Source organism: Danio aesculapii, chromosome 17 (assembly GCF_903798145.1).
Source record: "Danio aesculapii chromosome 17, fDanAes4.1, whole genome shotgun sequence".
NCBI classification, from domain to species: domain Eukaryota; kingdom Metazoa; phylum Chordata; class Actinopteri; order Cypriniformes; family Danionidae; genus Danio; species Danio aesculapii.
The window spans coordinates 52,938,739-52,963,738 of NC_079451.1; the positions used below are offsets into that span (position 1 = coordinate 52,938,739).

At 39.6% G+C, this 25,000-nt stretch overlaps 1 protein-coding gene across 1 annotated transcript in view; it reads right to left on the reverse strand.

The window, feature by feature from the left end:
• The window catches only part of LOC130244353 (formin-1), a 168,773-nt gene that overhangs the window by 126,165 nt on the left and 17,608 nt on the right, over positions 1-25,000 (reverse strand). Inside the window, exon 4 of the mRNA XM_056476738.1 lies at positions 191-363. Within this exon, the coding sequence (XP_056332713.1) occupies positions 191-363 (173 nt within the window). The remainder of the gene's footprint in view (positions 1-190; positions 364-25,000) is intronic.

Sequence of the window (25,000 nt, forward strand, 5' to 3'; positions counted from 1 at the left end):
TTACGTTTGAAAAAGATTTTAGTTCTGACTTGTTTGTGTTGAGTTGTTTGAGCTTGTTGTAGATGTGTTTGGAAGCAACTCGTCACATTTTAATGATGTTTTAGCAAATTGAAGGAAATTAATGGAATCGATGAACGAGACTCAAAGGTCAGTAAAATGGTCGAACTTCCCATCACTATGAGAAACTCACCGTTATGCCGAGTTTGGGATAATACGGAGTGTCTCCGATGATGTCATCCTCGGGTGGAGTGATCCTCAGGAAGTCCAGGTGATCAGGCCTGCTGGGACGACACAAAGGCTCCTGGGTAATGGAGTCCTCCCCATCCAGCATCCAGATGTCCTCCGGCCGCAGCAGAGAGTTTTCTGGAGGAAACACAGCCGACTTTAACTTCAAATCCTACTGTAGTACTCATCCAAAATAAAAGCTTTAAAGTACAAATGAAATCAAAACTAACCATGTGATTCTGTTAGCTCACATTGCTAGTTCTGTGCTGAACAATTCATCTGTGCGTGTCATTAAGAATAATTAAACAGTTTGGCCTTGTGATCTAAAACTGGAGTATGAAAATGCACTTCCTGTTTGTTTTCAGTTCGATTCTCAAATTATTGTATGTTTGAGGTAGTGGGTGGGGTTAACACACTTAACCACGCCCCTCCAGCTGTCAGTCACTATCTCAACAAACAGAAATGGTGAGGAGGAGGAGTCTGTTAAGCTGTTATAACTCTCCTCAAACCCTTTCCCCCATCTTTCTGAATGAAACACCTACTTTACTACATCCAATCAGCTCGCAGTAGAAAAAACAAGCCGGAATGAACCGCCAACCATTCCAGTATATGTTTTGAGCAGCAGATGCTCCTCCAGCTGCAGCCCAGTGCTGGGAAACACTCATTCACACACACACACACCATGGAAAATTTAGTTGATCAGTTCCCCTATAGCTCATGTGTTTGGACTGTGGGGGAAACCGGAGTACCTGGAGGAAACCCACACCAACACGGGGAGAACATGCAAACTCCACACAGAAACACCAACTGACCTAGCTGGGACTCGAACCAGCGACCTTCTTGCTGTGAGGCCACAGTGCGACCCCACTGAGCCACTGGGCCTCCCATATTCAATAATATATTATATTAAATCTTGCTGTAGACGTAAAGTATTATTGTTGCCAATTAAAATTAATATAAAAATATTAAAAACTGCAGTTCCTGATCTCGACAGGCAGATGGAGGTATTTTTGCCTCAAAACAAATGTCAGCGCAGGACATCTTATATGAAAACTCTGTGAAATGCAGCGGATGAATGTTTAATATTGCTCTGTATAATTCAGCATTTCATTCCCTTGCGCACTTCACCAAGTCATCATATACAGTAGGGCTGCACATTATATCGTTTCAGCATCGATACTGCAATGTGCACATTCACAATAGTCACATAGACATATGCAATGTCGAATCAGTATTATAGTTAAGTAGAAGTTAAAAACACACATGTTTGTGGAGTAGTTGCAGAGTTGAACCACGAAGTTATTAAACAATTTGTTGTGACCGTATACGCATTCAGGCTGAGTAAATTAGCATTTTAGAACCAATCAGGCCAGTGGTTCAGATTTTTACTTGCCCTGCCAAAAAAAGCTATTTTAGCTATAATGATAGCTTTATAATAGCAATTGCTTAGCTATATATTTTAAATATGTAAAAGCCAAACATAATTGTATACATACTTTTTATTCAGATTAACTGACAATTAAAAAACTGATGAAACAAAATATATATAAATATAGGCAACGCAGTGGTGCAGTATGTAGTGCTGTCGCCTCACAGCAAGGAGGTTGCTGGGTCAGTTGGCGTTTCTGTGTGGAGTTTGCACCTCCGGGTGCTCCGGTTTCCCCCACAGTCCAAAGACATGCGGTACAGGTGAATTGGGTAAGCTAAATTGTCCGTAGTGTATAAGTGTGAATGAGTGTGTATGGGTGTTTCCCAGAGATGGGTTGTGGCTGGAAGGCCATCCACTGCGTAAAATAAATGCTGGATAAGTTGGCGGTTCATTCCGCTGTGGCGACCCCAGATTAATAATTGAACTAAGCCGACAAGAAAATGAGTGATTGATTGAATGAATGAATGAATATATATATATATTATGGCTGCTCGATTTTGGGAAAAATCATAATCATGATTATTTTGGTCATTAATCGACCTTTTTTTGATTAATTGTGCAGCTCTAGGCTATACACAACCATAATACACTGTGATATAGCCTGATTCGTTAGTTTGTTGTATCGTTTTGCTTTCTCACTACAATCGGTCCACTCCAGAGTGGCCACCTCATTCAGGCGTTCTCGGAGCGATTGATTTGGCGTGGATCTGCACGCAATTGCGGGATTCACTTACGCAAAACGAACCGCGCTAACTGGGCAAACGAGAAAGGATGTATAGGTGTGAAAGCAATTGACAAACAATCACAGCCAAATTTATTATTTAGTGACAAGATTGGGCCAGTAATGATGCTGTCTACTGTCCTGAGCATCTCGCCAGCAGGCAGCCCTTTCATTCGAGCCCTGTACAGAGTTATTTATTTTACATTTAATTATTAAATTTGTGTACCTGAATACTGTCAGACTCCCAGAAATACCACAGAGCGCTTATTAATCTATGCTTTACAATATTTATCATTGCTTGTGATTTGGTTTATTAAATTTGATGCAGATGCACTCCACTACAAAATCATACTATTATCATCTAAAGCTCTCCTAAAAGGATTAATTCTATCTAAATAGAGCTATCCATTGCATCTGTTAAAATTATACTAAATATTGCAATATGTAGTTGCAGAAAATAAAATATTGCAATGTCAGTTTTTTCCAATATCGTGCAGCCCTGACATTGATCAAACACGCTATTCAATGGGTCAAACACACATAAACAGTATCTTTTAAACTCAAATAAACTATTTCCTGCACAACATTCTCAGTCGGTGGCATTAAAACATTAGTGACAAAGAGAAGAAAGGCAGCACACAAAAGCTGCTGTGATTAATAACATCTCATTATGATAATGCACCATAGCCGAACCCTCCCGGGCTTACAAACGCTGACTAAACGCCTGGTTCTGCTCCAAATGCAAAGCTAAAATTGATCTGCAGACCAAACCTGCATTGAATTACTCTCAAACTCATGAAATTAAGATGCCGACCAGACTGCCGTCAACACTGTAGTAAAATCAGAGTAAAAACAAATGCGGTTCTCACACAAGAACTTAATTCCATCAGTCACTTCATTAAAGGGATAGTTCATGCAAAAATTAAAATGTACTCACTATTTAATCACACCTACATAGTCGTAAACCTTTATGAGTTTCTTTCTTCTGTTGAGCACAAAAGAAGATATTTTGAAGCATGCTGAAAACCTGTAACCATTGACTTCCATTGACTTTGTTATTTAGAAGAATGCCAAAAACCGGTAACCATTGACTTCCATTGTAGGAAAAGCAAATACTATGGAAGTCAATGGTTACTGGTTTTTGGCATTCTTCAAAATATCTTCTTTTGTGTTCAACAGAAGTAAGTAACTCATAATGATTTGAAACAACTGAAGTGTGAGTAAATGATGACAGAATTTGACATTTTTGGGTGAACTATCCCTTTAATGATGTCATTAGAAATTATACAGCGCCACCATCTGGACAACAACTAAAAGGCCTGACTAAAACACAGCTGGTGATTACACACAATCAATCACATATTACAATGTGAACACAAACCTACTTCCTGATCATCGATAATCATCTATGTTCACACATTAAAGGGACAGTTCATGCAGAAATTAAAATTTACTCAATATTTATTCACAAAAAAGATATGTTGAAGAAAGCTGAAAACCGGTAACCATTGACTTCCATTGTAGGCAAAACAAATACTATGGAAGTCAATGGTTACAGGTTTCTAACATTCTTCAAAATATCTTCTATTATGTTAAACAGATTAAAGAAAATCATAAAGGTTTAAAACATGTAACAGATGAGTAAATGATGACAGAATTTTACATTTTTGGGTGAACTATCCCTTTAATGAGCTCATTAGAAATTAGACAGCGCCATCATCTGGACAACAACAAGTAGTGCTGACAAAAACACAGCTAATGATTATACTCAATAGCTACACATCAGTATTAAAATGTGAACACAAAACTACTTTCTGATTGTCAATAATCACAATAATCATCTATTTATATGTTCACACATTAAAGGGACAGTTCACGCAAAAATGAAAATGTACTCATTATCTACTCTCCCTCACGTAGTACTAAGCCTTTATGAGTTCCTTTCTTTTGCTGAACACTATATATTAATCTATATAGTTTCTTCACAGCTAAACACCGGTACTATATAATTTAAAAACCATTCAATTATATAGTAGGAAAAAAACACTATGGAAGTCAATGGTTACAAGTTTTCAGCTTTCTTCAAAGTATCTTCTTTTGTGTTCAACAGATGACAGAAACTGAAACTGGTTTGGAGCCGCATGAGAGTGAGTAAAGAGAGAGTAAAATTTCAGTTTTGGTTGAGATAAAAAAGTAAAGTAAAGCCTCAGTAAACATTCTCAGCTAATGACACCAGGGGGCGTCGGTGACTCAGACAGCACAATCTTCCATTGGGACGTTTTTAAAGGGACAGTTCACCCCAAAAAAATTCTGCATCATTTACACACTTAGATCTTATCCTCTGTTGAACAAAAAACAAATATATACTAAAATATACTGGCAAAAACAGCCATTAACTTCCACAGATGTCTACTACAGATGTCAATAGCTTTTGTTTTCAGTATATTTCAGTATATCTTATTTAACAGAGGAAAGAAACTCAAACTGGGTTGGAACAAGTGAGTAAATGATGACATGATGTTAATTTTGGGTGAACTGTACCTTTAAATCATAGTCATATAGTATTTTGAAGTGTCTTAACATTGTGCTGGAGAGCCCTGAAACAGCTTTAATGTTTATAAGCTCAGGAAATCTTAAATATTAGAATAATTTTGCAATGATTTCCATTCGGTTTATTTGGGACTTGTGGAGTTGTGCAGGGATGGATTTGCTCCTCAGAGTTGTGCAGGGATGGATTTGCTCCTCAGTGTTGTGCAGGGATGGATTTGCTCTTCAGTGTTGTGCAGGGATGGATTTGCTCTTCAGTGTTGTGCAGGGATGGATTTGCTCTTCAGTGTTGTGCAGGGATGGATTTGCTCCTCAGTGTTGTGCAGGGATGGATTTGCTCTTCAGTGTTGTGCAGGGATGGATTTGCTCTTCAGTGTTGTGCAGGGATGGATTTGCTCTTCAGTGTTGTGCAGGGATGGATTTGCTCTTCAGTGTTGTGCAGGGATGGATTTGCTCCTCAGTGTTGTGCAGGGATGGATTTGCTCCTCAGTGTTGTGCAGGGATGGATTTGATCTTCAGAGTTGTGCAGGGATGGATTTGCTCTTCAGTGTTGTGCAGGGATGGATTTGATCTTCAGAGTTGTGCAGGGATGGATTTGCTCTTCAGTGTTGTGCAGGGATGGATTTGCTCTTCAGAGTTGTGCAGGGATGGATTTGCTCTTCAGTGTTGTGCAGGGATGGATTTGATCTTCAGAGTTGTGCAGGGATGGATTTGCTCTTCAGTGTTGTGCAGGGATGGATTTGCTCTTCAGTGTTGTTCAGGGATGGATTTGCTCTTCAGTGTTGTGCAGGGATGGATTTGCTCTTCAGTGTTGTGCAGGGATGGATTTGCTCCTCAGTGTTGTGCAGGGATGGATTTGCTCCTCAGTGTTGTGCAGGGATGGATTTGATCTTCACAGTTGTGCAGGGATGGATTTGCTCTTCAGTGTTGTGCAGGGATGGATTTGCTCTTCAGTGTTGTGCAGGGATGGATTTGATCTTCAGTGTTGTGCAGGGATGGATTTGCTCTTCAGTGTTGTGCAGGGATGGATTTGCTCTTCAGTGTTGTTCAGGGATGGATTTGCTCCTCAGTGTTGTGCAGGGATGGATTTGATCTTCAGAGTTGTGCAGGGATGGATTTGATCTTCAGAGTTGTGCAGGGATGGATTTGCTCTTCAGTGTTGTGCAGGGATGGATTTGATCTTCAGAGTTGTGCAGGGATGGATTTGATCTTCAGAGTTGTGCAGGGATGGATTTGATCTTCAGAGTTGTGCAGGGATGGATTTGATCTTCAGAGTTGTGCAGGGATGGATTTGCTCTTCAGTGTTGTGCAGGGATGGATTTGATCTTCAGTGTTGTGCAGGGATGGATTTGCTCTTCAGTGTTGTGCAGGGATGGATTTGCTCTTCAGTGTTGTGCAGGGATGGATTTGATCTTCAGTGTTGTGCAGGGATGGATTTGCTCTTCAGTGTTGTGCAGGGATGGATTTGCTCCTCAGTGTTGTGCAGGGATGGATTTGCTCCTCAGTGTTGTGCAGGGATGGATTTGCTCTTCAGTGTTGTGCAGGGATGGATTTGCTCTTCAGTGTTGTGCAGGGATGGATTTGCTCCTCAGTGTTGTGCAGGGATGGATTTGCTCCTCAGTGTTGTGCAGGGATGGATTTGCTCCTCAGTGTTGTGCAGGGATGGATTTGCTCCTCAGTGTTGTGCAGGGATGGATTTGATCTTCAGAGTTGTGCAGGGATGGATTTGCTCTTCAGTGTTGTGCAGGGATGGATTTGATCTTCAGAGTTGTGCAGGGATGGATTTGCTCTTCAGTGTTGTGCAGGGATGGATTTGCTCTTCAGAGTTGTGCAGGGATGGATTTGCTCTTCAGTGTTGTGCAGGGATGGATTTGCTCTTCAGAGTTGTGCAGGGATGGATTTGCTCCTCAGTGTTGTGCAGGGATGGATTTGCTCCTCAGTGTTGTGCAGGGATGGATTTGATCTTCAGAGTTGTGCAGGGATGGATTTGCTCTTCAGTGTTGTGCAGGGATGGATTTGCTCTTCAGTGTTGTTCAGGGATGGATTTGCTCTTCAGTGTTGTGCAGGGATGGATTTGCTCTTCAGTGTTGTGCAGGGATGGATTTGCTCCTCAGTGTTGTGCAGGGATGGATTTGCTCCTCAGTGTTGTGCAGGGATGGATTTGATCTTCAGAGTTGTGCAGGGATGGATTTGCTCTTCAGTGTTGTGCAGGGATGGATTTGCTCTTCAGTGTTGTGCAGGGATGGATTTGATCTTCAGTGTTGTGCAGGGATGGATTTGCTCTTCAGTGTTGTGCAGGGATGGATTTGCTCTTCAGTGTTGTTCAGGGATGGATTTGCTCCTCAGTGTTGTGCAGGGATGGATTTGATCTTCAGAGTTGTGCAGGGATGGATTTGATCTTCAGAGTTGTGCAGGGATGGATTTGATCTTCAGAGTTGTGCAGGGATGGATTTGATCTTCAGAGTTGTGCAGGGATGGATTTGCTCTTCAGTGTTGTGCAGGGATGGATTTGCTCCTCAGTGTTGTGCAGGGATGGATTTGCTCTTCAGTGTTGTGCAGGGATGGATTTGCTCTTCAGTGTTGTGCAGGGATGGATTTGCTCTTCAGTGTTGTGCAGGGATGGATTTGATCTTCAGAGTTGTGCAGGGATGGATTTGCTCTTCAGTGTTGTGCAGGGATGGATTTGCTCCTCAGTGTTGTGCAGGGATGGATTTGCTCTTCAGTGTTGTGCAGGGATGGATTTGCTCTTCAGTGTTGTGCAGGGATGGATTTGCTCCTCAGTGTTGTGCAGGGATGGATTTGCTCCTCAGTGTTGTGCAGGGATGGATTTGCTCTTCAGTGTTGTGCAGGGATGGATTTGCTCTTCAGTGTTGTGCAGGGATGGATTTGCTCTTCAGAGCTGTGCAGGGATGGATTTGCTCTTCAGTGTTGTGCAGGGATGGATTTGATCTTCAGTGTTGTGCAGGGATGGATTTGCTCCTCAGTGTTGTGCAGGGATGGATTTGCTCCTCAGTGTTGTGCAGGGATGGATTTGATCTTCAGTGTTGTGCAGGGATGGATTTGCTCTTCAGAGTTGTGCAGGGATGGATTTGATCTTCAGAGTTGTGCAGGGATGGATTTGCTCCTCAGTGTTGTGCAGGGATGGATTTGATCTTCAGTGTTGTGCAGGGATGGATTTGCTCCTCAGTGTTGTGCAGGGATGGATTTGCTCTTCAGAGTTGTGCAGGGATGGATTTGATCTTCAGTGTTGTGCAGGGATGGATTTGATCTTCAGTGTTGTGCAGGGATGGATTTGCTCTTCAGCGTTTGGACTTTCAGCAGTGAAAATTAAACCACACTGAACTAAACTGAGCTTCAACTGTGTTTCAGTTTACTAGAACGTCTATGTTAAGCTGCTTTGACACAATCTACATTGTAAAAGCTCCATATAAATAAAGATGAACTGAATTTGAATGGGCTCTATGCACAGCTAGAGTTTTAAAGCCAATAATAAACTTGCGGTGAGAGCTTAATGTGACTATTTTCAATTTGACAAGGCTGTTTTTACAGCATGGATGTTGTAATGTAATTACAATACATTCAGTTAAATAGACTTCAGCATTCATTTAGTTGCTCAAGCGTAAAACGAAATGAAAGACAAGTGGCAACAGGCTAGCACCGAAATTCCATTGAAAACACTTGCGTAAAATACACTGTCATGGACTTTAATGCAGTGTTTCTTGTCCAGTCTGAGACCTACTTCATATCGTATATCTAACAGGCAGTGAAGATTGCTGATTTTAAAGATATCAGATCTTAAACGTGACAATTTTCGAATGGAAAGACTGGAGAGAATGAAAAGTCTGTCTGCATGTAGCCTATCAATTTGGTGCTTAGGGTCTGTAAGCCCCTCCCTCTTCCATAACCCAGCTCTGCTCTGATTGGTCAACTTGCCAAGTTTGTTTTGATTGGCCTTTTCGTGTCAGAAATAAAACAAACTTGTCTGTATGTAGCAGAAGGCAGGGTTATGCAAATTAGTTACATTGATCATGTTGATGTAGATCAGTAGCAGACATAAGATTAAAAAATATAATGACTAGTTAAGACATTTCAGAGCAGACTATTTCAGACAAAAATATGCATTTTTTTAAATAAATAATGTAAAAACATAAATAATAACAACTTAAATAAATGAATAAATAAATAACTTTACATTGAAGGACCTCGGATGGGTCAGTTTGCATGTTCTTCCCGTGTTGGTGTGGGTTTCCTCCGGGTGCTCCGGTTTCCCCGCAGTTCAAACACATGCACTAAATTGGGTAAGCTAAATTTTCCGTAGTGTATGTGTGTAAATGAGTGTGTATGGGTGTTTCCCAGTGATGGGTTGCAGCTGAAAGGGCATTCGCTGTGTAAAACATATGCTGGATGAAGTTGGCGGTTCATTCCGCTGTGGCGACCCCTGATTAATAAATGGACTAAGCTGAAAAGAAAATGAATGAATGAAATGAAGGACTACTACTTTACAAATTGCAAATAAGATATACCCATATGACTTGCTCTTAAATTTACTGGAGATATGTGTGCAGTTACTCACCTAAACTAAAACTTCATATTCTATTTAATGTCTTTTTTTTCTACACAAATGTAAATCTAGTCTAAAAAGCTGGATCACACCTTAAATAAAGTTCATGCAATCGATAACACTCATTAACATAGTGTTGATAGACAAGTGTGTGTTGAAATATCTCAGAGAGTGTGCTAACAGAGCAGCTGTCAGATACACTGTGTGTGTGCGTGTGCGTGTGTGTGATGTCATATTACAGTACACAGATCTGTCAGCGTGTTTAATAGCCTCAAGCTCATATGCGGCAAATGATTGGAGGCGTTCAACATTTACTGCTGATGTTCCACTTATCATATGTTAATCTCTGTTAACTGGATAAAAGATCAGTCATCTCATTTCAACGTGCACATAAACGAGGTTTACAAAAGTGATTATATATAAATATCAGGCAAATATTATATTATTATCAAATATTATACAAGGCATGTTAGGCAAAGTCAATCTGGTTTAATGTTTTATTCATTCATTTATTTTCCTTCAGCTTAGTCCCTTTATTCATCAGGGGTCGCCACAGCGGAATGAACTTATCCAGCATATGTTTTACACACCGGATGCCCTTCCAGCTGCAACCCAGTACTGGGAAACACCTATACACACTCGGCCAATTAAGTTAATCAATTCCCCTATAGCAGGGGTTCCCAAACTTTTCAGCCCGCGACTCCCAAAATAGCAATGCCAGTGACTCGCGACCTCCATATTCCTCAGAGGTGGTTATAAATATACAAATATTTTCATGTTGTTGTTTTTTATGAAACTATTAGCTACTATTTTTATCTTCTGTGGGTTATGTTATATATAATTGTTATATATAATTGTTTAATAAGGCCTGTTTAGACTAATACAGTGTAGTTTTAACATGCATAACTTTTGCAATGGTTCCGCCTTCCATCCACACTACCCCAGAGTATTTCCAGCCCTGAAAACAGCGTTTTGACACCGATGAGGAGGACGCTTTGGTTTTAAAACACTGCTGCTGCGTGGATGGGGGTTAGCGGAGACATCTGAAAAGGCAGGCATGGCTGCAGACATTCTGATTGAGGCTTTTTCTCAATATTAAGTACACAACGTTCAGTCTTGCATCCTTTTCTTGTAAGTTCAGACTTCTCAAGTTTACACGAGGACACGTCGGGTAAATGTTCAAATGCAACGGCGGTACTTTTACAACATCACCCTGGATACATTTCATCTTAACAATAAAAGGAAAATATAACAAAGCACTGTCTCTTTAAAATTTTTAGATTAACAACTTAAACATAACAGCCTCCAAAAATGTTAAGGCATCATGTACATATTTATATGGTCGTCATCTTATATAGTATAGCAAATTTATAACAAAACTCAGCCTATGCCTCCTTTCATTTTCAGTGAAAAATATATACATTAGGCTCACTGTGTGGTTTTGGCAATATGTGCTTAATGTCATTTTAAGGGATGTAAACAAAAACAATGGTCCTAATGTATTTCCTGTATTGCATTTTTAATTTCCATAGTGTTTAAAAAGTCTACATATTGATAAATAATGTTATGACGGCTGTTTTAACATTAAGATCTGATTAAATTGCCTATTTTTACAGTTACAAAATAGTTTGACAACAAGCAGGAAATGTTCATGGGCCAGTGACATCACCACATCGAAATGGTCTCTGTGTAAACAATAAAGATTATCAGAGGAAATGCATGGTGAAATATTAAATAGCCGTCTCTTTTGCTGAATATAATCATCAGTAAGCTATCATTTTAATAATCAATAATAATTATAAAAGCATAACGTACAATAAGTTTACACAATATAGGAAATACAGGCAAGCAATCGGTCAAACGTGCGAATCAGTGTACGTGCTTACAGAAATTAACAGGTATTGACTTATCTTTGCGCTTAGCCAAAACACGTTACCTGAGAAAAAGTAGACTAATAGATGCAAAAGACAGAGTCGTTAGATATAGGTCTACACAAGATGAATTATAGATCGCGATTAACAACATCAGAAAGAGGAGATCTATGATCGGGATGGACTGGCTGACGTTCGGCTGCTCTCAGCCGGACAGGTGTGCTCAGAGCTCCCGCTGACTGCCTGGAGCTCAAACACGAGAATACACTGAAGCAGCTTTCAGCGCATGCTGTGTGTATGGTCACGTGATGTGTGTTTTCAGCAGTGTAGTGTGGACTGAGAGCTGTTCGGAAATGTTAGGTGACACGTCAGTGTGGATCATTTCTGTTATAAAACACCATTTTAAAATGAAGACGTATTAGTGTAAATGGGACCTAAAATTGATTTGACTTTTGGAAATCACATCACGTGACCCCCGATCATTGACCTCCACCTTGGGAACCACTGCCTTATAGCGCATGTGTATGGACTGTGGGAAAACCACGCCAACACGGGGAGAGCATGCAAACTCCACACAAAAACACCAACTGGCCCCGCCGGGACTCGAACCAGCAACCTTCTTGCTGTGAAGCGAGCCACCACTGAGCACATTTGAATGTTTTAAACATTTGAAATGATAAAATCTGAATAAAATATGGATGAGATGATGTACAGCAGCAAACTAATTTATGTATATACTTTAAACTACAATACATTTTGACCATGATTTACAGAACACACCTGCTGACATGTCATTTAGCATAACAATATACACTAAATTACATTTTAGTCATGGTACAACCGCATAAAAACCATACAAAAATGCAATACATCTAAAAGACTGTGAGCGAATGTTCCTTTCACGTTTGCACATTGATCAGAGCAGCTGCATCTCTGTTCTGCAGATTATTTACTGTAAATGAATATTTAATCAGACCCTATCATCATAAACAGTCAGCATGACAGTGACTCAAACTCTCTGACAGCCTGCAGGTTAGAAATTTAGAGTGCAGGTTATTTTAACACTCGACTGGATAATATTGTGCACAATACACTGATCGATGAAGTCGATTAGAACTACAAACATATGGAAAAAGTGTCAAACTACAAACACGGCGGATGTGCAAGAGTGATGGTTAAATTGAGAGGCTTAGGTAAAGATGTTAATTAATATCTACATTATTGATTTTATGATTTCTACATTATGTTTTCAATATCTGCAATAATCTTGTGAACTTTTACAAAGATATGTTTGCTCAATAACTTCTGAATGCATAAATACACAAACAAAAGACCCACGAACAGCAGATTAACTTGCTTAGCATGAAATCAAAACGTGCTCTTATTTTTATATGTATATAGTAGTGCTTGTTATAAACGATGTGTCTGCACTTCAGGTGGGGCTATCAGTCCTTTAGGATGGGGCTATCAGTCACTAAGGGAGGAGCTACCAGTCCTTTAGGGCAGGGTTCTCATTCATTTAGGGTGGGGCTATAAGTCCTTTAGGGCAGGGCTATCAGACATTAAGGGTGAAGCTACCAGTCCTTTAGAGTGGGGCTATCAGTCATTAAGGGCAGAGTTATCAGTCAGTTAAGGCGGGGCTATCAGTCCTATAGGGTGGAGCTATCAGTCCTTTAGAGTGGGGCTATCAGTCATTAAGGGCAGAGTTATCAGTCAGTTAAGGCGGGGCTATCAGTCATTAAGGGCGGAGCTATCAGTCCTTTAGGGTGGAGCTATCAGTCCTTTAGAGTGGGGCTATCAGTCATTAAGGGCACAGTTGTCAGTTATTTAAGGCGGGGATATCAGTCCTTTAGGGCGGGATTCTCAGTCATATAGGGTGGGGTTATTAGTACTTTAGCATGGGGCTATCAGTCATTTAAGGCAGGACTATCAGTCATTTAGGGTGGAGCTATCAGTCCTTCAGGGTGGAGCTATCAGTCAGGGAGGGTGGGGCTTTCTGTGCTTCAGAGCAGGGCTGTTAGTTCTTTAGGGCTAAACTATTAGTACTTTAAGGCGGGGCTATCAGTACCTTAAGGTGGAGCTATCAGGACTTTATCATTACTATCATTACTTTCTATCATAGCTATCATTACTATCAGTAATTTAGGGTGGAACTATTAGTCCTTCAGAGCAGCACTCTCAGTATTTTAGGGCAGGGCTATCAGTCCTTTAGGGTGATTTTATCAGTCCATTAGGATGGAGCTTTGAGTCCTTTAAGGCAGACCTCTCAGTCATTTAGGGCGGAACTATCAGTTCTAGGGAGGGATTATCAGTGCATGTCTCATTTCTGATTTGTTTTTGTCAATCTTTGCTCCATTTTGTTACAAACGCTCATCTTTCAAATATCCAATCAGTTCCCAAAGGACAAAATCATGCCGTTAAATAAGATGTCAAAATATGAAAAAAAGGACTATTTTAACTTCCGTAACATGCCAGCTTTAAACAAGAGAAATATGGATGATGTCCTGAGATGAGAAATACGAGATGATTGAGGTAACGAAGCAACAGAACACTCTGTTAATGAGGAAGCAGTTTGTCCTAAATCTTGCACACTCTTCTGTTGCACACTCAAAAGTTCATCTTCACAAATAAAGTACATAGTTTAATGATTTAGTCCTAAGTAAGTGTCTGTCTCTCTGTGTTGAAGTGAATTAATGCTCTGATGTCTGCAGCACAAGAGTGTGATGAAGGATGACAAGAAGCTCACAATAAACTACCATCAACCACAGACTCAGGATGACCTCACAGTCCTCTGACTCACTTCTGAGGGCTTTTAGCATGTCACTTTATGGGTTGTTCGGTTGCACATCGCTTTGTGGTTTCTATGGTATTCTGGGTCACTTACACAAAATGCAGGAAGCTGAGAACAATTAAAGACAAGACAGGATCAGTTTATATTAGGGCTGCACAATATACAGTTTCAGCATTGATATTGCAATGAGCGTATCCACAATAGTCACATTGCAGTCTGGATTATAGATATACCAACACAACACATGAGGTTTGTGGAGACACTGCAGAGTTTATAACATAATAGATTGAAAGTTTACTTACATTATTTACATGTGTTTTGACGCCTGTGAGCTTATGAGCAGTTTAAAAGCATTTAGACACACTAAATTGCACCATTTGTAGCTTTAACAGGGCTCGAAATTAAACTTTTTGCTTGGTAGCACTGGTGCTCCTAACTTGAAAAAGTTATGCGCACCCACCAATTATGAGCACCGTTACTACAAGTTTAATAAACAGATTTAGTGCATTTGAAATCAACACTAATCAAAACTAAACGTCCCCCTCACTTTTAGAGACAGACCATTTAGAAACAGGTGAATAATAACTATATGAACGTATGATCTCATACAGCCGTCCCCCCCACTTTTAAAATATCTGCTACGCCCTTGCTCACGGGTGCTGTCTGATATTGCACAGATGCTTTGAATTATACCTTATTATTTGCATACGTCATCTTAATAGCAATACCGGTCTTTTCATGAGCTGCATTATTAGTGTAATCTAAGTGAATGCAAGCCCTTTTGCGATGGTGTACATGGTGTTATATTTTACATATAGCTGCCACTTGCATGACTGACAGCATCTGACGATTAAATGAAGGATTAAACAAAACCTCTCGTGCTTAAAATGTGTAGATTCAGTGGCAAACAGTTACCTGAAAACTCCGTCCCACAGACTTTACAGTGAATGCTTTAGTTATTTTCATAGCAGACTTGAAGCCACTGGAAGTCTTTTATCCACTCTTCGAAAAGTGTTCGTACATTCACCACATAATCAGTAATCAGATGTGCCATTATTTGTAGCTTTAGTTGGTTTGTTAAACTAAATCTGTCAGTGTTGTTTTCATTCTCACCTTCAGCGCTTTACATTTTCGCGGTTGTGTAGCTCTCCCTGTCAACCCAAGCCAGAAGCCATTGACTGAGTGATTGACAGCAGATTTTAACCAATCCATTTGCGTTCAGTTTTAGAGCAGTGGGCCAATCAGAAGAGCTTGAAGGCGGGGCAAGCATTGGGGTCTTTGTTTACTGCAGCAAGTTGACATGACAACAACTGCATTTCAAGTGTTTCAACTGCATATATTTTTAGGTTGCATAGATAAAAATTTCGGGTGCATATGCGAACAAAACGGTCGCAATTTGGAGCCCTGTTTAATAATGATTAATTTTATGGAATTATTTATGCGACGAAAACTATGCAGTGTTATTTTAGATTTGATTATTCAATTACTCTACCTGTTAGACCTCTCTGAAAACCAGAACACACGGTTTATTTCATTTGTATTTGTCGCACTAGGTAAGGCTAGTTTATTTCTATAGCACATTTCATACACATTGGCAATTCAAAGTGCTTTACATAAACAGGAATAAGGGACAAGTATAAATAAAATAGAAACAAATAATATAAAAAGAGATGAAAACAGCGTAAAGACAGTTTTTCAATCCTCCAAAACATCGGTGTATCATATTTTCTCACTTTACTCTGGGACTTCCTCATTCTGGTGATCACATGAAATTGTCAATATTCATATCGCAATACATATCTCAGAAAAACAAAATATTGCAATGTTTATTAATTTTTTTAACGTTGTGCATCCCTAGTTTATATATACACACTCTTATCCAGTGACTTGTGGTGTAATTACCCACAGTTCTCAGCTCCTTCAGCTCATATCTCTCATATCTCTCTCACACACACACATACAGGAACATTAGTAGTGCTTTGTTTCTACTAAATGCTAGATATGCAAAACATGCAACAACTATCAAACTCTTGAGCATGGTCTCTGTCTGTGTGCTGATCAGATTCATATGACCTCTGGAGCGAGCTTTAATTTAATTAGCGTTATTATTGACGCTGAGCAGCTGGAGCGAGTGCAGAGGTCATCTGATCACTGGGTGAAATTAAGAAACCACACACTGTGCCGCTGAAAGACAACTTGACTCATCCATGCGCTGGTCTGTTTATCATTCACAGTTTGTTGTGCCGAGACGTATGTCAACAGATCACATTAATCAGATAATCAGAGCAGTAGCAATAAATCAAATTGATTCTACGTGGATTTTCTGAGTGCATTGTTATTCAGTCATGAACAGATTCTGCTTGCATTCAATTTCTTTCAATCATTAATAAAGTTTGGAATTGTTTTAACAAATTAGAAGTGTTTATAGTGAGCTGTGTTTATATTTATTTAATATAAACGCCAACATACATGAGTCAGCTGAAAGCACAAGCACTCTTCCATTTGTGTGTATGGTTAAATCTAGCCTGGAGTGTTAAAAACTAGCCTGGAGTGCCGTTTGCTGATAATAATCTAGCCTAGAGTGCTGTCTGCTGATTATAAACTAGCCTAGAGTGCCATGTGCTGTTAAAAACTAGCCAAGAGCCCCATCTGCTGTTAAACAATAGCCTAGAGCCCCATCTGCTGTTAAACAATAGCCTAGAGTGCCATCTGCTGATAAAAACTAGCCTAGAGTGCCGTCTGCTGATTATAAACTAGCCTAGAGCACTGTCTGATGATTATAAACTAGCCTAGAGTGCCGTCTGCTGATTATAAACTAGCCTAGAGTGCCGTCTGCTGATTATAAACTAGCCTAGAGTGCCGTCTGCTGATTATAAACTAGCCTAGAGCACTGTCTGATGATTATAAACTAGCCTAGAGTGCCGTCTGCTGATTAAAAACTAGCCTAGAGTGCCATGTGCTGTTAAACAATAGCCTAGAGCCCCATCTGCTGTTAAACAATAGCCTAGAGTGCCATCTGCTGATAAAAACTAGCCTAGAGTGCCGTCTGCTGATTATAAACTAGCCTAGAGCACCGTCTGCTGATTATAAACTAGCCTAGAGTGCCGTCTGCTGATTATAAACTAGCCTAGAGTGCCGTCTGCTGATTATAAACTAGCCTAGAGTGCCGTCTGCTGATTATAAACTAGTCTAGAGCACTGTCTGATGATTATAAACTAGCCTAGAGTGCCGTCTGCTGATTAAAAACTAGCCTAGAGTGCCATGTGCTGTTAAAAACTAGCCAAGAGCGCCATCTGCTGTTATAAACTAGCCTAGAGCGCCATCTGCTGATCAACAACTAGCCTAAAGCACTGTCTGATGATTATAAACTAGCCTACAGTGCCGTCTGCTGATTATAAACTAGCCTAAAGTGCCGTCTGCTGATTATAAACTAGCCTAGAGTGCCGTCTGCTGATTATAAACTAGCCTAGAGTGCCGTCTGCTGATTATAAACTAGCCTAGAGTGCCGTCTGCTGATTATAAACTAGCCTAGAGTGCCGTCTGCTGATTATAAACTAGCCTAGAGCACTGTCTGATGATTATAAACTAGCCTAGAGTGCCGTCTGCTGATTATAAACTAGTCTAGAGCACTGTCTGATGATTATAAACTAGCCTAGAGTGCCGTCTGCTGATTAAAAACTAGCCTAGAGTGCCATGTGCTGTTAAAAACTAGCCAAGAGCGCCATCTGCTGTTATAAACTAGCCTAGAGCGCCATTTGCTGATCAACAACTAGCCTAAAGCACTGTCTGATGATTATAAACTAGCCTAGAGTGCCATCTGCTGATTATAAACTAGCCTAGAGTGCCGTCTGCTGATTATAAACTAGCCTAGAGCGCCATCTGCTGATCAAAAACTAGCCTAGAGCACTGTCTGATGATTATAAACTAGCCTAGAGTGCCGTCTGCTGATTATAAACTAGCCTAGAGCGCCATCTGCTGATCAAAAACTAGCCTAGAGCACTGTCTGATGATTATAAACTAGCCTAGAGTGCCGTCTGCTGATTAAAAACTAACCTAGAGCGCCATCTGCTGATTAAAAACTAGCCTAGAGCGCCATCTGCTGATCAAAAACTAGCCTAGAGCACTGTCTGATGATTATAAAGTAGCCTAGAGTGCCGTCTGCTGATTAAAAACTAGCCTAGAGTGCCATCTGCTGTTATAAACTAGCCTAGAGCGCCATCTACTGATCAAAAACTAGCCTAGAGCACTGTCTGCTGATTATAAACTAGCCTAGAGCACTGTCTGCTGATTATAAACTAGCCTAGAGCTCCGTCTGCTGATCAAAAACTAGCCTAGAGCACTGTCTGATGATTATAAACTAGGCTAGAGCGCCATCTGCTGTTATAAACTAGCCTAGAGCGCCGTCTGCTGATCAAAAACTAGCCTAGAGCACTGTCTGATGATTATAAACTAGCCTAGAGCGCCATCTGCTGTTATAAACTAGCCTAGAGCGCCGTCTGCTGATCAAAAACTAGCCTAGAGCACTGTCTGATGATTATAAACTAGTCTAGAGTGCCGTCTGCTGATTATAAACTAGTCTAGATCACCGTCTGATGATTATAAACTAGCCTAGAGCGCCATCTGCTGTTATAAACTAGCCTAGAGCGCCGTCTGCTGATCAAAAACTAGCCTAGAGCACTGTCTGATGATTATAAACTAGCCTAGAGTGCCGTCTGCTGATTATAAACTAGTCTAGAGCGCCGTCTGCTGATTACAAACTAGCCTAGAGCACTGTCTGATGATTATAAACTAGCCTAGAGCACTGTCTGATGATTATAAACTAGCCTAGAGTGCAGTCTGCTGATTATAAACTAGCCTAGAGCACTGTCTGATGATTATAAACTAGCCTAGAGTGCAGTCTGATGATTATAAACTAGCCTAGAGTGCCGTCTGCTGATTAAAAACTAGCCTAGAGCACTGTCTGATGATTATAAACTAGCCTAGAGCGCCATCTGCTGTTAAACAATAGCCTAGAGTGCCGTCTGCTGATTATAAACTAGCCTAGAGTGCCGTCTGCTGATTATAAACTAGCCTAGAGTGCCGTCTGCTGATTATAAACTAGCCTAGAGTGCCATCTGCTGTTATAAACTAGCCTAGAGCGCCATCTGCTGTTGTAAACTAGCCAAGAGCGCCATCTGCTGTTAAACAATAGCCTAGAGCGCCATCTGCTGTTAAAAACTAGCCAAGAGCGCCATCTGCTGATAGACTAAGATCAAAATCCATTCTAGAGAGAATCAAGTTAGGTTCTGCAAATATATTTCATACTCAGAAGTCCTGATATTACTGTAAATATCCCCTATAAAGCATTTGAATAAAGTAAACTGAGTAAAAGCACAGTGATATAGCAGTTTAATTTACACCGTGTAGCTATTTATATAGTTTTTATTGACTGATTAAACGTTCTTGTGTAATCGAGTATAGAGTAACACAAAAGCGCAGGAGATCCACTGATGATAGACAATATATATGCTCTAGTATACAGTGTACAGCAAGTACTAGAGAGTTCATTACAACATTCACATTTCACATGAACGAGTCTCTCTCTGAGCACTGAGATGCTTACCGAAGTCAGTCTCAGCCCCAGGCTTAAAAACAAAGCCAAACACAGAACTCGATGGGTTTACAGGTTTTAAGAGTACAGAATAAATACAACTGCTAGTTAAAATGATTTAGTCCAAGTGGTGTTTAACCCTCCTGACTTACAGGTCAAAAATGATCCATGCATCAGGTCAAATGATAACATATTCATTCATTCATTCATTTTTCTTCAGCTTAGTCCCTAATTTATCAGGGGTCGCCACAGTGGAATGAACCTCTAACTATTCCAGCATATGTTTTACACAGCAGATGAACTTCCAGCTGCAACCCATTACTGGGAAAATGAAAGCATATGGTGTAAACAAATATGAGACAATAAATTCCCTTCCTGGTGGTGACTCTAAGATATCAGGAAGGTTTTCTGATTCAAGATTATACAACCTTGTTTTGGTTTGTGTTGTTTTATTAAGACGTATCTCTTTTGTATATTCCCTTTTCTTTGGATGTTGACAAGTCACTCATGTTAAATGATAACACATGGACTCAACAAATACGGGACACTTTGTTCTCTCACTATCAACTCAGAAAGACTGGAAGGATATTTATTTTATTATCAGTAGTAGTAGTAGTAGTTTACACATTTTTTTTTACATTTGTTAAATTTTTATAGGTGTACATATATCTATGTGTATATGTATGGATATATACCTTTTTTTTCTTTCAATGTTGTGGTAGGGGAGGGGTAATGTACAGCTTTAAATTGTAAATGCAAAAACTCAATAAATAATATATTTTTAAAAAGCCCCATGCAGTATTTTACTAGCAGAAAAATAAACAATGTGTTTTTCACCTCCAAGTTTGGTGACTTTTTCCATTATTAGAAAGAACACTTTGGGCCCTATCATACACCCGGCGCAATGCGGCACAAGGTGCCACACAATTGTTGTTTGCTAGTTTCAGCTCGGCGCAAGAGTCGTTTTGATGTTTTGCGCCACGCTGTTTAAATAGCAAATGCATTTGCGCATATGTGCGCCCATAGGCGTTCTGATCTAAAAAAGGAGGTGTGTTAAGGCGCATTGCTGGGGCGTTGCTATTTTGAGGAACTTAAATAGACGATTCAATAGACCAGATCTAAGCAGGTCTTAAAGTCCAGCGCAGAGCACTTTAGTTGTGCGCCTCGCTTACACATTGCTTAATACACACAGGATGTACAGCAATACACAAATATCTTTACATATGAAAAATAATTAAAATATTAAGGATATATATAGGATATAATAAGGATATATATAGGATATAAATATAAAGGATTAAAATATTACAAAACATATTATTTTCTAGCCTACATCAATATAAACACCACTGCCTTCATGCCTTCTTCATCTCGGGGGGCTTTTTCAGTTTATTCATAACAATTAGCTTTTGTATAATGTTATTATTATCAGCAGTATTATTGATTATCTGCATATTTATATTTGTTTTATTAAAAACAAGCTCAGATTTGTCCACCTGTCAGCTTTTAGACCAGGGGTGGGCAAACTCAGTCCTGGAGGGCCGGTGTCCTGCATAGTTTAGCTTCAACTCTAATCAAACACACCTGAACATGCTAATCAGTGTCTTCAAGATTACTAATTATCTATAAGCAGGTGTGTTTAAACAGAGTTGGAGCTAAACTGTGCAGGACACCGGCCCTCCAGGACTGAGTTTGCCCACCCCTGTTTTAGACCATATGGGGCACAGCATGTGTATTAGGATATAACTCAGTGTTTTGAACACACTTCATTATTATTCTTCATTTATTCCTTTGCTGGAAATTAGAACTGAATTTAGAAATAGTTTTGACACAAATCTTTGTGCTTAATAAACTAAATTAATTATGTATAGGCTAATAGATATCTGTGTGTACAACACGTTTCCCTATCCACCAGAGTGAAAGTGAAAGTAAATAATGAGGAGGCTCATCTCTCATTCTGGAGCTGTAGATGCTCTGTTTAACTGTTTTCTCTCTAGTGAAGTGTTCAGTTTTTACACTTACAAAGTCCGTCATGTGAATAGCAAATGCACTATGACACAACACAACTGACTCTTAAAGGGAGATGAGACTATAACTCATTAAGAGAATAAGCTCAACCCTGTTAGACCATGCACCACGGCGCAAAGTGGATTTTTCAGAAAAGTGAAGATCAGCTTGTTTCTTCATGCTAAACAGATTTGAGGATTGAAATTCAATGTATTTGCTTTATTTTAGAGGTTTAAGGTGGATCATTTTGACCTAAAGGGTGAACGCTATATACAGGAATTATTAGGCAACCATCTTTAAAACGCCGCTCGGGGAGTATGCTCGGGCATACTGTCTGAATGGGGAAACATCATTAAGAATCACCAATAAAATAAACAACAACTCTCTCTTTAAGTTCATTTCTAAACCTTCGAATCACACAAAATCTGCAGAAACTCATGTCTGGACTGAGCCCCTCTTCTGGAGAATTTTCAGTCTATAGCGATGATTGGCTCCTGTACTAGTAGGCGGGGCTTCATTCGCTATATTGACCATTACACTTTTCCCCATTCAAAACTATACGAGTGACACGTCTGGTGTGTTTTATAGTCTTTGGTTAAGAAAACAAAACTGAAAATGTGCAAAACATTAGAATATTCACTCTTAGAATAATAACATAAAGAATATTCAACAGCGTGTGTTTCTGTGCTGGTTTAGACATGTCATAAATAATAGATCATTCATTTAAATGATTCAAAAGGGCTGATTTATTTACAAATAAAAGCAAGTGACTGGCATGAGTAGGTGTTTATCTTAAATAAGCAATTACTTAAAGGCTGAATGATTTATTGGACTGTTGTATAAAATCAATAATACACCGTAGACACTTTTGTTTTGACAGGAAAGCATCACTCTTGCTTGTGTGATATTACTGAAATTGCTCTTTTGCTAAATATTTATAACTTATTGTTTACCGTTTCTCCTCTCACTATCTCAACTCAAACCATGAAGTATGGAAAGTGTCATGTGGGCATATTGTCACTCTGTTTGCCAGCTCTTTATGTCATCTTTATGTATCTGTCTTGTCTTAGCTAGTCAGATATGTTTCTTAGTTAACCCTTGTGCACCCTTGTTTAAATTGACTCCCCGTTTGGTGATGTTGGGGGCTGTTTTTGCCCCATTGACTTCCATTATAATCACATTTATTGATTGCAAAGCCATGACAGCATATAATCATGCATTCTGGATTGTTGCTGGTGTCATTTTCAGATTTGATCATCAGTTGTCAGCATTAACCCTTCAGATCGGCCTGTGCTGCAGAGTTTCTGTCTTTTACATGGAGTAAAACAGCAGATTATAGTGCGTGTGCAGAAATACACTCACTGTGTTTACTGTGTTCTGAGAGCTGAGAGGATGATATTGAGTTTTTTTCTTGTTCGTTCATTCATTTTCATTTTGGTTTAGTCCCTTTATTAACTAGGGCTTGGAATGAACCACCAACTTATCCAGCTTATTGTTTTACGCAGCATATGCCCTTCCAGCGGCAACCCAACACTGGGAAACACCCATACACCATCATTCACACACACTCATACACTACGGACAATTTAGTTCATCAGTTCCCCTATAGCGCATGTGTTTGGACTGTGGGGGAAACCGGAGCACCCGGAGGAAACCCACACCAACACAGAGGGAACATGCAAACTCCACACAGACACACCAACTGACCCAGCCAAGGTTAGAACCAGCGACTTTCTTGCTGTGAGGCGATTGTGCTACCCACTGCGCCACCGTGTTTTTGTTTGTTTTATTTGGCACACATTTAATCCCATAGCCTTATACACTTAAAGGTAAACTTATTCAACCTCCTGGGGAATATTTACTATTTTTCCAATATTTCCCAAATGATGTTGAACAGATTCAGGAATTTTTCACAGTATTCCCTCTAATATTTTTTCTTCTGGAATTTTTTTATTTCAGCTAGAATAAAAGCAGTTTTTAATAGTTTTAAAGCCATTTTAAGGTCAATATTATTAGCCCCTTCAGCAATATTAGTGTTGGATTGTCTCCAGAATAAACCACTGTTATACAATGACTTGCCTAATTACCCTAACTTTACCCTAATTACCCTAGTGAAGCCTTTAAATGTCACTTTAAGCTGAATACTAGTGTCTTGAAGAATATCTAGTCTAATATTATTTACTGTCATCATGGAGAAGAGAAAATAAATCAGTTACTAGAAATAAGTTATTAAAACTATCATGATTACTAATGTGATGAGAAATCTCTCCGTTAAACAGAAACTGGGGAAAAAATATAAAATAATTAAAATTTGATTACTAATTATGATTTTAATAATTATGACTTCAACTGTATATATTCATATGGGCTTGATAGGAAATACTGTAGGTACTCTTTAGTCTGAAAATGATTAAATATTGTACATTATATATAAACAGATGTGTGTATATATATATATATATATATATATATATAGCCAGATGTTGTGCTGAATAATAATTATGGTTATTATTAAATACATTTTTTGCCATTTTTTGAAACTAGCAGTGACATTTTTATTTATTTACTTATTCATTCATTCATTTTCTTGTCGGCTTAGTCCCTTTATTAATCAGGGGTCTTCACAGCGGAATGAACCGCCAACTTATCCAGCATATGTTTTTATGCAGCGGATGCCCTTTCACTATACACTATTCACCTGTGCCACATGTGTTTGGACTGTGGGGGGAAACCGGAGCTACCAGAGGGAACCCACGCGAACGCAGGGAGAACATGCAAACTGACCCAGTCGAGGCTCGAACCAGCGACCTTCTTGCTGTGAGGCTACAGCACTACCTACTGCGGCACTGCGTCGCTCTATTCACTTATTCATTCATTCATTCATTCATATACTGTTAGAAACTGAAATAAAAAAATATATATATAATATAATTTCCATTTATTCATTTTCCTTCGGCTTAGTCAATTTATTAATCTGGGGTCGCCACAGCGGAATGACCCGCCAACTTATCCAGCAGATGTTTTACACAGCAGATGCCCTTCCAGCCGCAATCCAACACTGGGAAACACCCCATACACCCTCATTCACACACATACACTACAGCCAATTTAGTTGATCAATTCTCCTATAGCGCATGTGTTTGGACTGTGGGGGAAACAAGAGCACCCGGAGGAAACCCACACCAACACGGGGAGAACATGCAAACTCCACACAGAGATGCCAACTGACCTCGAACCAGCAACCTTCTTGCTGTGAGG